General features: G+C 38.3%; 1 protein-coding gene across 6 annotated transcripts in view; it reads right to left on the minus strand.

Moving 5' to 3' along the window:
• Positions 1 to 13,429, minus strand: part of LOC140734470 (fibronectin type-III domain-containing protein 3A-like) — a 137,757-nt gene that overhangs the window by 41,427 nt on the left and 82,901 nt on the right. For all 6 annotated transcript variants that reach the window (XM_073058458.1, XM_073058456.1, XM_073058457.1 and 3 more), the window contains 3 exons: positions 9,027 to 9,184; positions 5,797 to 5,856; positions 3,157 to 3,295 (listed from right to left, as the gene is read on the minus strand). In XM_073058458.1, coding sequence (XP_072914559.1) covers positions 3,157 to 3,295; positions 5,797 to 5,856; positions 9,027 to 9,184 — 357 coding nt within the window. The remainder of the gene's footprint in view (positions 1 to 3,156; positions 3,296 to 5,796; positions 5,857 to 9,026; positions 9,185 to 13,429) is intronic.

Raw genomic sequence — 13,429 nt, forward strand, 5'->3', positions numbered from 1 at the left:
GAGTTCTGTAAATTTGCAAAGTAACATTCCAATTTTTATATTCTGTGCTCCAACCTATGGAGGTCAGTAAGCTACTGTATGTGTCTACTTGACTATCATATCTAGCTGTAATGCTGCTTTCAGGGAACAATGCTTGTGAACACCAAGATCTCTTTTGTTTATTAATATTTCTGACTGCCCTGCCATTTATTGTAATGTCCTGTCTCCATTTGTAACAATGCATCACCTTGCACTTGTTGCAATTAAATTTCTTCTCCCAATACTCCAACTAACTTTCCATCTGACTGATACCCTGCTGCAGGCTTGGATAACCTCCTTAACCACAAAACCACTAACTTTCAAGAAATTAACTTTGTCACATGTACATCTAAACATCAAAACACAAGCAAAATGCATCATTTGCATCAACAACCAACACTGTCAGAGGACGTGCTCGGGGCAGCCCACAAGTCTTACCGTGGTTCCATCACCAACACAGCATGCTCACGACTCACCAACTCCAACTTGTATGTCTTTAGAATGGGGGAGGATACCAGAGAACCTGGAGGAAACTCACAAGGACATGAGGAGAGCGTACAACCTCCTCACAAACAGCAACAGCAATCGCTGGCACAGTACAGCACACTTAGCTTTCATTTCACCCACAAACATACTAACCATAACTCTCTTCCAAAGCAGATGAAACCTGTACAAAAAAGACAGGTTACACCTAAATGGGAAGGTCAACAATGTCCTTGAAGGAAAATTTGCTAGTGCAACTCCCATTTCTATACACAGCCTGTCATTCTTTTTTTTTTTTAATTGATTTTTTTATATGAGTTTCTACAACTACTTCAAAACATCAACAAAAATGGAGATTTATACAGTGCAAAACAAACATGTCTAATATATAATTCATAACAATAAGGAAAAAGCACCCAAAATAAAATCATATATAGTATCCCACTACAAAACTCCAGGCCAACCATTTCAATGTGTAAAAGGAAAATTAATCGAAGAGTTTGACCCCACAGAACTGTAAATATATATAGAAAAGAAAATATAATGCCTACTACCAAAACTATAATGCAATTCATATCAAATGAAAACCATAAAATTTACAGGAAAAAAAGCTGAAAGTAAGGGATTATAGTACAAAAAAAAGAACAAACTTATTCTAAAGAGCAGTTATGAAAGTATTCAAGAAAAGGTCCCCACACCTTATGAAACTTAATGTCCGAATTGAGAAGTGAATGATAAATCTTTTCAAGGTCTAAACAGGACATAATATCACTAAGCCATTGAGCAACATCTCTCCAACTGAGAAGGACTAAGTGTCCAGCCAAAAGAGAGGCAAAAGATAATGTTTGACATTTAGTCGGACTCAAATGCATGTCTACTTATTTCAGTTTTTACTAATTTTTATTTCTAAAGCTTTTTTTGATTCAGTAGATTCTATTATTTCATCCTATTTATGGAAGGGCAAATGTTCCAGACTTAATAAAGCTCACCTTCAAAAATCTAAAATGGAAGGTGGTATGGCCTTGCCTAATTTTTGTTTATATTACTGGGCGGCCGATATTCATTGTCTTACTTTTTGGTCCTTCTTTCATAATCAGTTTGACCACCAAAAATGGGTGGCAATGGAGTTGAACACTATTCAGGATTTCTCCATTTCTGCACTTCTTGGATCCGCACTTCCTTGTCACTTGCCTAGACTAATTGTTAATCCTCTTGTTAGACAGACTCTGAGAATATGGGCTCAGTTTAGAAAATATAATCACCTTCATGGTTTCTCTCTCTCTAGTCCTATTTTACACAATCAGCTTTTCCTACCTTCTACGCAAGACTCAACATTTCATGATTGGTACAGAAAGGGCATTAGGCGTTTTGAAGATCTTTTCATTGATAATCGTTTTGCAACTTTTCAATAACTATCTGTAAAGTTTAACTTACCTAATACTAATTTCTTTAGATACCTTCAAATTAGACATTTCATTAAGCCTTTAATATCAAATTTTCCTGAGATGCCCAGTTTCTTTGTGGACTTGTTTCTTTGTATTAACCCATTGCATAAAGGTTTAATATCTACTATTCATAAGTTAGTGATCTTGAGGCGTGCCCCCTTTGGTAAAATTAGAACTGCCTGGGAGCATGATTTAAATATTTCTTTATCTGATGTGGTCTGGGATTCAATTCTTAAGTCAGTTAATTCAACCTCTTTATGTGCTCACCACTGCCTTTTGCAGTTTAAGGTTGTACATAGGGCTCATATGTCTAAAACTAAATTATCACGGTTTTACCCTGACATTAGTCCCATTTGTGACAAGTGTAAAGGGGGTGAGGCTTCTTTTATTCATATGTACTGGGCTTGTCCTAGTCTAGAGAAATTCTGGAGAGAAGTTTCTTTATCTTTATCCCATATTTTTAATTGCCACTTAGAACCTAACCCTCTGATTGCTCTTTTTGGCAGCCCATTATTCTTTTGTGACACTGTCCCCTTGTCCTATAAGCCTCAGTTTTAAATGATTGCCCCCTTGCTCTGTAATCCCTAAAATCTTAATTGTATTCCAAATACAGATCGAACTTCTTTAGCCACTTGTGATAACAGCAACCATCCCAGCTATTAGTTAAGTGAACTTCATTTGGACAGATACCAATACCAGTATATCCTTTATTAATTAAAGGAACTACAATTCAGTACTTCAGATCTAGTATCACTAGCATCCTGCAAAATTGTAACAATACTTCTCGATTTCTAAACTCTCATACCCTTGCAATAAGTGCCACTATGACATCTGCTTTCTTAAGACCTTGCTACTGACTGTGAGATTCATGCACAAGAACATCTAGATCCCACTATTTTCTACCTATTTGCAGTCTCTCTCCATTTAGTTAACAATCTAACTTTTCACTCCAACTTAAGGACACGATGTCTACATTAAACTCTGTCAAGTATTTGCTCACCCAATTAACCAAGCTATATCACCGTTACAGAACTCAAATATCATAGGTTGCTGTCAAAGTCATTCACAAACTTGGATACTTCAGTTCACCCCTTCCAGGTTATTGCTGAAAATTGATCCTTTGGGAACTCCCACCCACTGCATCCTCTAGCATGAAATAAAACTTAGTGTTTAAGTCTCTTTGCCAACAGAAAATAATGAAAATTCCTACCTTCCATTGCAAGCTCAGACTATTTTTGGTTCTACTAGTTAGTTTTGGTGGAGCTGGACAATCGGGTTCAATGATTGCAGTGGTAAAGCTTGTTGGTTCTGAAGCAGATCCTTTTACTGAGTTACACATTGCTGAAATTCTGTATCAGAGGAAAAAAAGCCATTTAATGAACAATTCTACAACAGCATATGTGACAGAGAATTTACTTCTATGTTTCTAGAATTAATTTGTCAGAAATACAAAAACCTTTACTACCACTGAACTATACCAAGTAGTATGACAGCTTATATGACCTTTGATGATATGCTAGCAATAAACATGCAAATTTATAAATCGAATTTCACACATTTAGTCTGGGATAGTTGAAAACAGGGATTATGTTCACCTATTGTTCACCTTTTTCTTTATGGTCATGCTTGTGATAGGTGAACTGGTAGCCTAACCTCTTTCTGATCAAAGTGACCAAAAAATAAAACAGGAAAACCTGCAGATGCTGGAAAACACACACACACACACACACACACACACACACACACACACACACACACACACACACACACACACACACACACACACACACACACACACACACACACACACACACACACACACACACACACACACACACACACACACACACACACACACACACACACACACACACACACAGTGTCGACTGTTTACGCTTTTCCATAGATGCTGCGTGGCCTGCTGAGTTCCTCCAACATCTTGTGTGTGTTGTCCTGATCAAAGTGAAACTGCTTCAGGCACAGGTGAATGCACTGTTTGTCTTAAAATGATACCCATATTATATTGGGGCAGAGATACATCTCTACTAAAGATGGTGTAAGGCAGTCCATCCTTCCCCTACCCTGCAGGTCACCCTTGGGCAAGGTGTAGCACCTGCTTAGCACAATCCCCCACTGGATCAGGGTCACGTGATGCCATCGAAGCAGGTGATCAGTGACTGTTTTGAAGACAGTGGCCAGTTGAATGCAATGGCAAACCATTAATGTAGAAAAATTTGGCAAGAACAATCATAGTCAATAGGCCATGATCACTCACATCATATGAGGAGGCACAAAATGATGACAATGACGATGACCCATTTGTCTGATGGTCAGAAGTTGCTTTGTCGCGATTGGTTAGTTTAGGAACTGCAGCTGCTTTTCCCATTGGTTAACCGCCTGATGTCCAGTTTCAAATATCCTGGGTATATGGAGAGCATGTGTGGGAGGTCCTTTCTCTCTCTCCCTTTGTTTAAGGCAAGGGGTGCACATGCCACTGGGAAGGTATGCTCTGTACACGCTTTTAGCTGAGTATGTTTGTTGAATATTCAGCTTTATAATTTCTGTAACTTAGGGAGCACGAATGTTCGGTCGAATTTTTACCGCTTATAAATAAATCATTAATACACATTTTTGCAGTCAGTGTTTTCTGTCTCACTTGCCAGATCCACAAACCTGATTCAACATTACACCATCACATAACTCAGCACATTGTTTACCCATAAAAAGATCAAGTACAGGAAGGAGTCATTGCTATTAGTAATAAAATATTACTTTGAGTGCTGCTTAAGAACTGGAAGTGTGTCAAGTTTAACTGATGTAGAGAGTAAGGAAACAGCCTTTTCAACTTCTTTTAATATACTAAATGCACTGGGTAATAAAGTGATTGAATATAAATGGGTAAAACTGCACTGGAATCAGAAGTACACCTGAACACTTGAATTAACTCACAAAACTTAATCCTCTTAAGATTTAAATGATCTTTGTATACCTGATCTTATTAATATGGACCACATTTAATTCCACAAATAAGCCTGCTTGAGCACCAGAACTCAATCCACATCAGATCACCAGTCAGCTGGGTGAAACACTAGCTCTATTTTGCCCTCCACTAACACAGCCTGAGCTGTTCAGCATCTCTAGCATCTTCTTTTTATTTCAGATTTCCAATATCTGCAGGCTTTTGCTTTTAGCTAACAGATTGTAATATAGAACAGTTGATGCACAAGGAAATTCAATTGCAGAACAAACTAAATATGTATAAATATGGCCATTGTTCAGTGGATTAATGATTAATCTGGTACTAAAAAAAAAGAATGCCTCAGATTAACTTACAATTTTTACAGATTCACTTGCTGAAGTTCTGATACCAGCACAGCAATAGGACTGCTGCAATTAGTCTCAGTTCGAAATACAAATCAACCAACATTCTCATTGCAAGATGAAGTTCACTGAATGCACTTGAATGGTGGGCAATGACAAAGTTGGGATAATCTTTTGGGATGACTAAAACATTTGAGAAATTGTTTGTACCTGGAATAATTAGTGGTGAAAATGTGAAGAAAATGCAAGAGGAATGTTTGTAATAAATGGTTTTAAGGTGAATCTAGGAATCAATCTCAAAAAGGTTGAATATCACAACAACCAAACAGGTCACATTTTTACTTGGTGATCACAAACTGGCCTAGCTACCGAAGTCTTTACATACCTCATTCCTTCCTCCCACTTCTTTAAGCAAGTTTCTAAATCAAACACTCTCTACTATCAATACAAATCAATCTAAATTTCATTATTTAAATGAGCCATGTGTAAAAGGGAGCACACAAATTATACACACAAAATAAGCTTGTACCTAACATGATATTCTGTGGCAGGTCGCAGTTCGGATATTGTGACTGTTGTTTCTTCGCCACTGAAAATTAAAGAAAAGACTTTAACTGAAAAAAGTAATTTTCATTTGTCATATAACACCTATATGTCTCTTCATGTCTATTATTATACCAAAGACCAAGTCATTTAATATAATACGGTCTTGGTTTTGACAACCTGGGGATCTTCACTGTACCCTTCCTTCCAGCAATTCCATACAACCTTTTGTTTCCTGGGAATAAATCAGTTTTCTATCAAGCTGCTACATACAGCCTTCTTTATTCCATGAATTTCAATCTTGATGATGAACTGTAAAACTCCAATAATCCATTGTTCAACTATAGGATATCTTAAAGATTCAACTTCTGGGGCACCCTTTCAACCCACTGCAGCCTCTTCCCATGCATTCCCTCCTAGCTCACAGTAGGGCCCCAGTTAACCATTTCCCATGTTTCTACCTTAGAGGGTTCCAGAAAAAGCGAATTAAAAGTACCTTGTGGTACTACAGGAAAAACCTATTTATTCAGAGACCATCAGTCCTGTGCCACAGAAGTCCTGAGTGAGTCAGATTATTGGAGTCTTACATATAACAGTACTTGTATACTTCCCTCATTAACCCTGAATATTCTTGAGTTAGACAAAAACTGCCTTCAAACAATCTATGCTGCCTTTCTCTAATCAATGTACACTCATCCCAATATACACTAATTTTGTTTTTGATTTATTGTTTCTCAATCTTTTCCCCACCACTGAGATTAAACTAAAACTAACTGAAAAAGGATCTAGGGCTTTCCCAGCGTATATGATGAATAACCTTCTCTCAGGCTTCCAGCTTGGTACAAGTATTGATCACAACCACGTTTCATGATGGAAATGTCAGTTATAATCGATATCTGTATGTGCCTGGAAGCCCGAGGATAGTTTATTCCTTAAAACTAACTGGTCTGCAGGCACAGGTTATATACTCTCATTCATTATTGAACAAGTGCATAGCATTTGCAATTTTCCACTCCTCCAGTATCATCCACACCGTTAATATATTTAGGATTATGGCCAGAGCCCCTGTAAATTCCTCTCTTATTGATTCCCCTGTCCACCCAAGATGCCTGCTGTCTACCCCAGTTTATTCATTCACTTTGCCCACACCAGGTTTTTTTCCATACATCCTTGTATTAGCCCATCCAGAATCTCAGCCACATTTTCTTCACCAGGCTGCAGAAGCACCTCCTTCCTCGGTAAAAGCTGACGTAATTTCAGTCATCGCCTCAGCTCCATGAAGAAAGTAATACAGGCAAAGAGCAACCAAAGGGCTAAAGACAAACGTTGAGTTGTATACACCAGTGAGAAGAAGGTTTTACTACAAAAGAATCAAAGTGAAAATGAAGACTAAAATAAAAAAGGTAAAGGTTAGCTGCCAGCATAAATGGGAATCCAGAACTGTTATATAACACACACATTATGGAGATTCATAGTTATACAGCAGGGAAACAGGCCTGTTAGCCCAATTCTTCCATGGTGACCAAAATGCCTACCTGAACTAGTCCCACTTACCTACATTTGGCCCACATCCCTCTACACCTTTCTTATCCATGAACCTATCCAAATGTCTTTTAAATATTGTAATTGTTCCACCTATACTACTTCCTCTGGCAACTCATTCCATATTCCCACCACCTCTGTGTGGGAAAAGGTGCCTTTCAGATCCTTTTCAAATCTTTCCCCTCCCACTTTAAATCTGTTTCCTCTAGTTTTAGACTCACCTATTCTGGGAGAAGACTGAGATTCTCTACTCTATCTATGCCCCTTGTGGCTAAAGGGATCAGGGGGTATGGAGAGAAAGCAGGTACAGGGTTCTGAGTTGGATGATCAGCCATGATCATACTGAATGGCGGTGCAGACTCGAAGGCCTGAATGGCCTACTCCTGCACCCATTTTCTATGTTTCTATGTATGTCTATCCAATCACACCTCAATCTCCTTTGCTTCAGGAAAAGCAGTCCCATCCTATCCAATCCTTCCTTTAACTCAAGTTCTCCAATCCAATGTATTGTAAAAGGGTAGCACACGGAGAAAAGGGGCGTTCAGGGACAATAATGCAACCTTGCAACTGGTTACGCAAGACTCAATGGAGTACTTTACATCTCTCTTTACCTGAGAAGGTGCTTCCAAAGTAACAGTCAAGGAAGAGATAGCTGAGACACCAGATCAGCTAAAAACTAAGGGTACTAAAAACTAAAGCAGCTTTGAATAGGTTAGTATTTGGAATCAGATGCATGCACTCTCTAATTTTGATAGAGGTACAAAGGAAATTGCAGTGGTATGGTAGATCTCGATAGCTAGTTGCTATTATTGGTAAGGGTGAAAACTGGAGGAAGTCTGTATTGCAGCCTTCATGATACAACTGGAAAGATATATGATAAGGAAGAATTTAGGAGATGAAAAGAAGGAGCTAAGGTGAAGAAATTGTGAATTGCTCTGGTAGAGATCTGGCAGATATGACGTGCCAAATAGTCTTCTTTGTTGCAACCTTCTACAATTCCATGAATAAATTCCCATCTCAAGTCCCTAATAACCTCTCCCATCACACACCCTTTACCTGCTACATCCCTATAGAACATTTTTACTTTCTTTTTCACATGACCCAACTCACCAAGACTCTTCTGTCAATCAATATTTTATAGTTTCTCACTGCTTAATAAGCATTGTTTTCTATTCTTTCTAACAAAGTAAATAACCTCGCAGTCATCTCCTATTATACTCTATCCGCTACCTCCTGCTCTCTCATTTCTCAGCGCTTCTTCTTCACCTGTCATCAACTTTTTAAATGTTATCAGATACAAAAATGTTTACAAACAGAGCTAGCTGTTCTCTTCAACAGTCATATGGTGGCCTGAGCAACTGTGCTCTAGGTATTAACTTTTGGTGATTCACATCAGCTATCATAATGTCATACAATATGGAAACAGGCTCTTTGGCCCAACTGGGGCAAATCCAACTGGTAAAACTAATGGCTCTATACTGTATGTTCCCATGACTTTAACTATATGCATCAAATGTTTAGGCTATGGAGAAACTGATCTTATGAATAACATGCTGGGATTAAAATGAAGTTCAACCTGCAACATTAGAGAATGCCCCAAAGACAGTCCTAGAATGCTAAAAGTAAAACCTTAAAAAGGTCACAATAAAATTAAAATCAAACCTGTACACTTACATATAAATCACTTTGAATTTCTCACTTGTGCCAGTGTTTGATATTGAAACTTCATATGTGCAATCTACTTGTAACTGATCAACATTATCATCCAAATCCACTGAACTGGAGGGTGGAGTCCAAGACAAGACAACTGATTTTCCTTTAATTTCAGATACCTAAAATCAGGATTGTAATGAAACAAAGACACATAATGTTACCAGGATGGTAAAGACTGAACCTTTAAATGTGGAAAAGTGTTCCAAGACAAAAATCAAACAAACGGATGCACAATCAAAAGGTACTGTTAATCAGGTGACTGAAAGTCATCAACAGAAAGGAGGTTCTGAGAGAGGGTTAGGAACAAAATTCTGGATAGAGAACATTTTTAGTACAGTTAAAAAGATCTATTTTTCCAAGACCTAAAGTATGTTATATTGCAACAAGGGAATTAATCACAGGATATGACATTTAAGTGAGGCGTTGAGATAAAATTTCAGCTGCAATTGAGCTGAGGCTTTGGAACTGCCATTTGGTATCCCCTCTCCAGCACACAATAAAACAAGAAAGATCGAGCGAGAAACGCAGAATACAAAAACTGTAAGACTGAAAAAAGTCCAGAATATTATTGTGTTCATGTTATTTTATGTGCTGTATATAATATACAGTATGCACAGTGTGTGATTTCTGGTTGGCTGCCGGTGTCTAGTGGTGTTCCAGAGGAGTTCGTAGCAGTTCCACGACGTTTCACATTTTAATAACCTGAATGATGAAATTGATGACATTGAGGTCAAATTTCCTGATGATACAAAGATAGTTTGAATAGCAGGTAGTTTTCATGAAGCAGAAAGTCTGCAGAAGGACTTGGACAAATTAGTAGAATGAGCAAAGAAGTGGTACATTGGATACAATGTAGGAAAGTGTATGGTCATGCAGTTTGATAGAAGGAATAAAGGCATAGGCTATTTTATAAATGGTGAGCAAATTCAGAAATCAGAGATGCAAAGGGACTTGGTAGTTCCAATGCAGGAATCCTTAAAGATTAGGTTGCAAGTTGAGTCAGCAGTAAGGAAAGCAAATGCAATGTTAGCATTCATTGCAAGAGGTCTAGAATATAAAAGCAAGAATTTAAATCTGTGGCGATGTAAGGCACTGGTCAGACCACACTTGGATCTCTATGAGTAGTTTAGGGCCCCACATCTAAGAAAGTGTGGGCTGGCATTGGAGAAGATCCGGGGAGGCTTACGATAATGATCCTGGGAATGAAAGAGTTAACCTATGAGGACCATTTCATGGCTCTGGAGTACTTGTTGGAGTTTAGAAGAATGAGGGGACTTCATTTGAACCTACCAAATATTGAAAGCTGTAGATAGAATGGATGAGGAAAGGATGTTTCCAGTAGCAGAGGGCACGCCTCAGAAAAGGATGTTGATTTAGAAGAGGAATAAAGAGAAATTTCTTCAGAGGATGGAGAATCTGTGGAATTCGTCGCCGCGGACGGCTGTAGAGGCACAGTCATTAGGTATATTTAAAGCAAATGTTGATAGGTTCTTGTTTAGTAAGGGTGTCAACGGTTATCGGGAGCAGTTAGGAGAATAGGGTTGAGGGGGAAAATATATCAGCCATGATCAAATAGCAAAGCAGACTCAATGGGATGAAAAATACAATTCAGCTCCCATGTGTTATGGTCTTATATTCTATTTATTGGCATGTTTCATCTATGGAGGGGAATAAACAGTTGACACTTTGGGCTAAATCCTTCACAAGTCCTGATGAAAGACCAATATGTCAAAAGTTTATTCACATCACATAGATGCTGTCTGAATTACTGAGCTCCTCCTGCAAGTTTCCAGCATCTGCAGTATCTCTTGTATTTAGTACCAGCACGCTTGCCTTCATTGTCAGGCATTGAGTACAGGAGTTGGGAGGCCATATTACAACTGCTCAAGATGTTAGTAAGACCACATTTGGAGTACTGTGTTGAGTTCTGTTTGCTCTGCTATAGGAAGGGTGCCATTAAACAGGAAAAGCATTAAAAGGATTTAACTAGGGCTGGGGTTCACTTATGGGGGGATGCTAGATAGGCCAAGGCATTCTTGCCTGGAGTGAAGACCTTAAAGGTTTATAAAGTCATGTGGGCTATCGACACACAGTCTTTTCCTCAAGGTATGGAAATTCAAAACTAGTGGTTTAAAGTGAGAGGGGAAAGATTTAAAAGGGACCATATGGCAGCAAATATGTTGAATGAACTGCCAAAACAAGTAGTAGACACGTACAATTATAACATTTATTTCACATCTGGACAGGTATATGGATATGTAGGGTTTGGATAAGGGTCAAATGCAGGCAATTGGGACTAGCTCAGTCAGACAATTTGATCAGTATGGACAATGGCTTGTTTCCATGTTCTCTAATCTCTCTTAACATATTCCTTTACATTTAAGGATCAGTAAGAAACATTCACAGCACCTTGGTTCCCCTGGACTTCTTAATATCATCCCATTTCATCATTATCAAACATACAACGAACCTTTGTATTACCTTTAAGCTTCTTTCTCATGCTCCCAGCAGTTAAACTCACATTATTAATATGCCAATTATCTACACCAAAACAGTTTCGATTCAAAGCAACTAACCTGAAACATCAACTCTGTTTCTCTCTCCAAAGATGCAGCCTTCATCTGCAGAGCATCTCGGCACTTTTGGCTTTTAAATTAATATATACACACACACATCCAGTAGCTCATTAATGCAAATATCTAACCAGTCAATCATGTGGCAGCAATTCAATGCACAAAAGCATGTAGACGTGGTCAAGAGGTTGCTCACAACAGAATTGGGAAGAAATGTACTGTAAGTGACTTTGTCCGTGGAATGATTGTTGGTGACAGATGGGATGGTTTGAATATCACAGAAACTGCTAATCACCTGAGAATTTCACGGAAACAGTCTTTAGAGTTTACTGAGAATGGTGTGAGAAACAAAAAGACATCAGTAAGCAGCAGCTCTGCTGGCAAAAACATCTTGTTAATGAGAGAAGTTAAAGACGAAAGGCCATTCTGGTTCAAGCTGACAGGAAGGCAACAGTAACTGAAATAAACACACTACAACAGTGGTGTGCAGATGAACATCTCTGAATGTACAATACGTTGAACTTTGAAGTGGATGGGCTACAGCAGCAGAAGACCATGCCGGCAACCATCCCCGTACTCAATAAAGTGGCCACTGAATGTACTGTGTCTTATCCAAAAATGGATGCAGAACTAACAGTCTCACAGCAAGACTGCTTAAAACATTAAGAGGCAGAACCAGGTATCGTAAACGAACATTCAGGAGATAATTCAAAAGATCTTCAGATACTTTGCCAGAAAAATCACATTAATGAGGAAAAGGGAGAGGTAAAGAATAGTTTTTGAAGGAGCCAGAAGTTCAAGCAGTATGGATAGGATGAGAAATTATTGTTACAGATGTGCTATCTATTATTAATTTGGTATGTAAGAAATAAATTATGGATAACTACAATGAGGTGAACAAAGAGAAACAGACCTCTCCAAAGGTGGCAGGAAACTATTCTACATCACACATACAAAGGATGTAATTCTGATTCAGACTGTTTCACAACAGAAAACTGAAAATTTAAATAGTTGTGACGGGGGCAGGTAGGTATTCCCAACACGTTCAATGATACAAGTCCAAGGATGAGGAGGGATTATACAAGAACAGAGAGATCAACTGTGTTTTTGAGGACCAGTGTAAAAACAAGTGCTTGATGGGTCAGTGGAGATTAATTGGGCTAAAGGACCTGTTAGTCTGCTGTACATTTCTTTGACTGAAAGTATCTGCATATTTTCTGTTTTAAAAAGAGAGCAAGGGACAGTGGTTGAATATTGAAAGCTAAACAAATGACTCAATTCAGGTCTTTCAATGACACTGACATGTGGTGGCATTCTTCTGTCCTTTCTTGGAAAGAAGAGTTTAATTTCTTTTTTGATAGTCTGGATTGGTTCCCAACCATTAGAAAACAGATTGGATACCAAGTAACTCTTAACATGTAATTGATAAGCAAAGGATTATTTCTTTTTGCACTCTACCTTTCAATCAGCAGCATAGCGGTTAATGCAATCCTTTACAGTATCAGTGATCATGGCTGGGGTTCAATTCCTGTTGCTGTCTACAAGGAGCTTGTATGTCAACAACAGAATCAAATTTAATATCACCGGCATACGTCGTGAAATTTGTTGACTTTGTGGCAGCAGTACAATGCAACAGGGGAAAAATGTGAATTACAACAAGTGTAGATATATAGTTAATTAAGTAAATAGTGCAAAAATAGAAATAAGAAAGTAGTGAGGAGGTGTTCATGGGTTCAATGAACATTAATTGGATGGCAGAAGGGAAGAAGCTGTTCCTGAATCATTGAGTGC

The sequence above is a fragment of the Hemitrygon akajei genome, chromosome 10, assembly GCF_048418815.1.
Source record: "Hemitrygon akajei chromosome 10, sHemAka1.3, whole genome shotgun sequence".
In the NCBI taxonomy this organism is placed as follows: Eukaryota; Metazoa; Chordata; class Chondrichthyes; order Myliobatiformes; family Dasyatidae; genus Hemitrygon; species Hemitrygon akajei.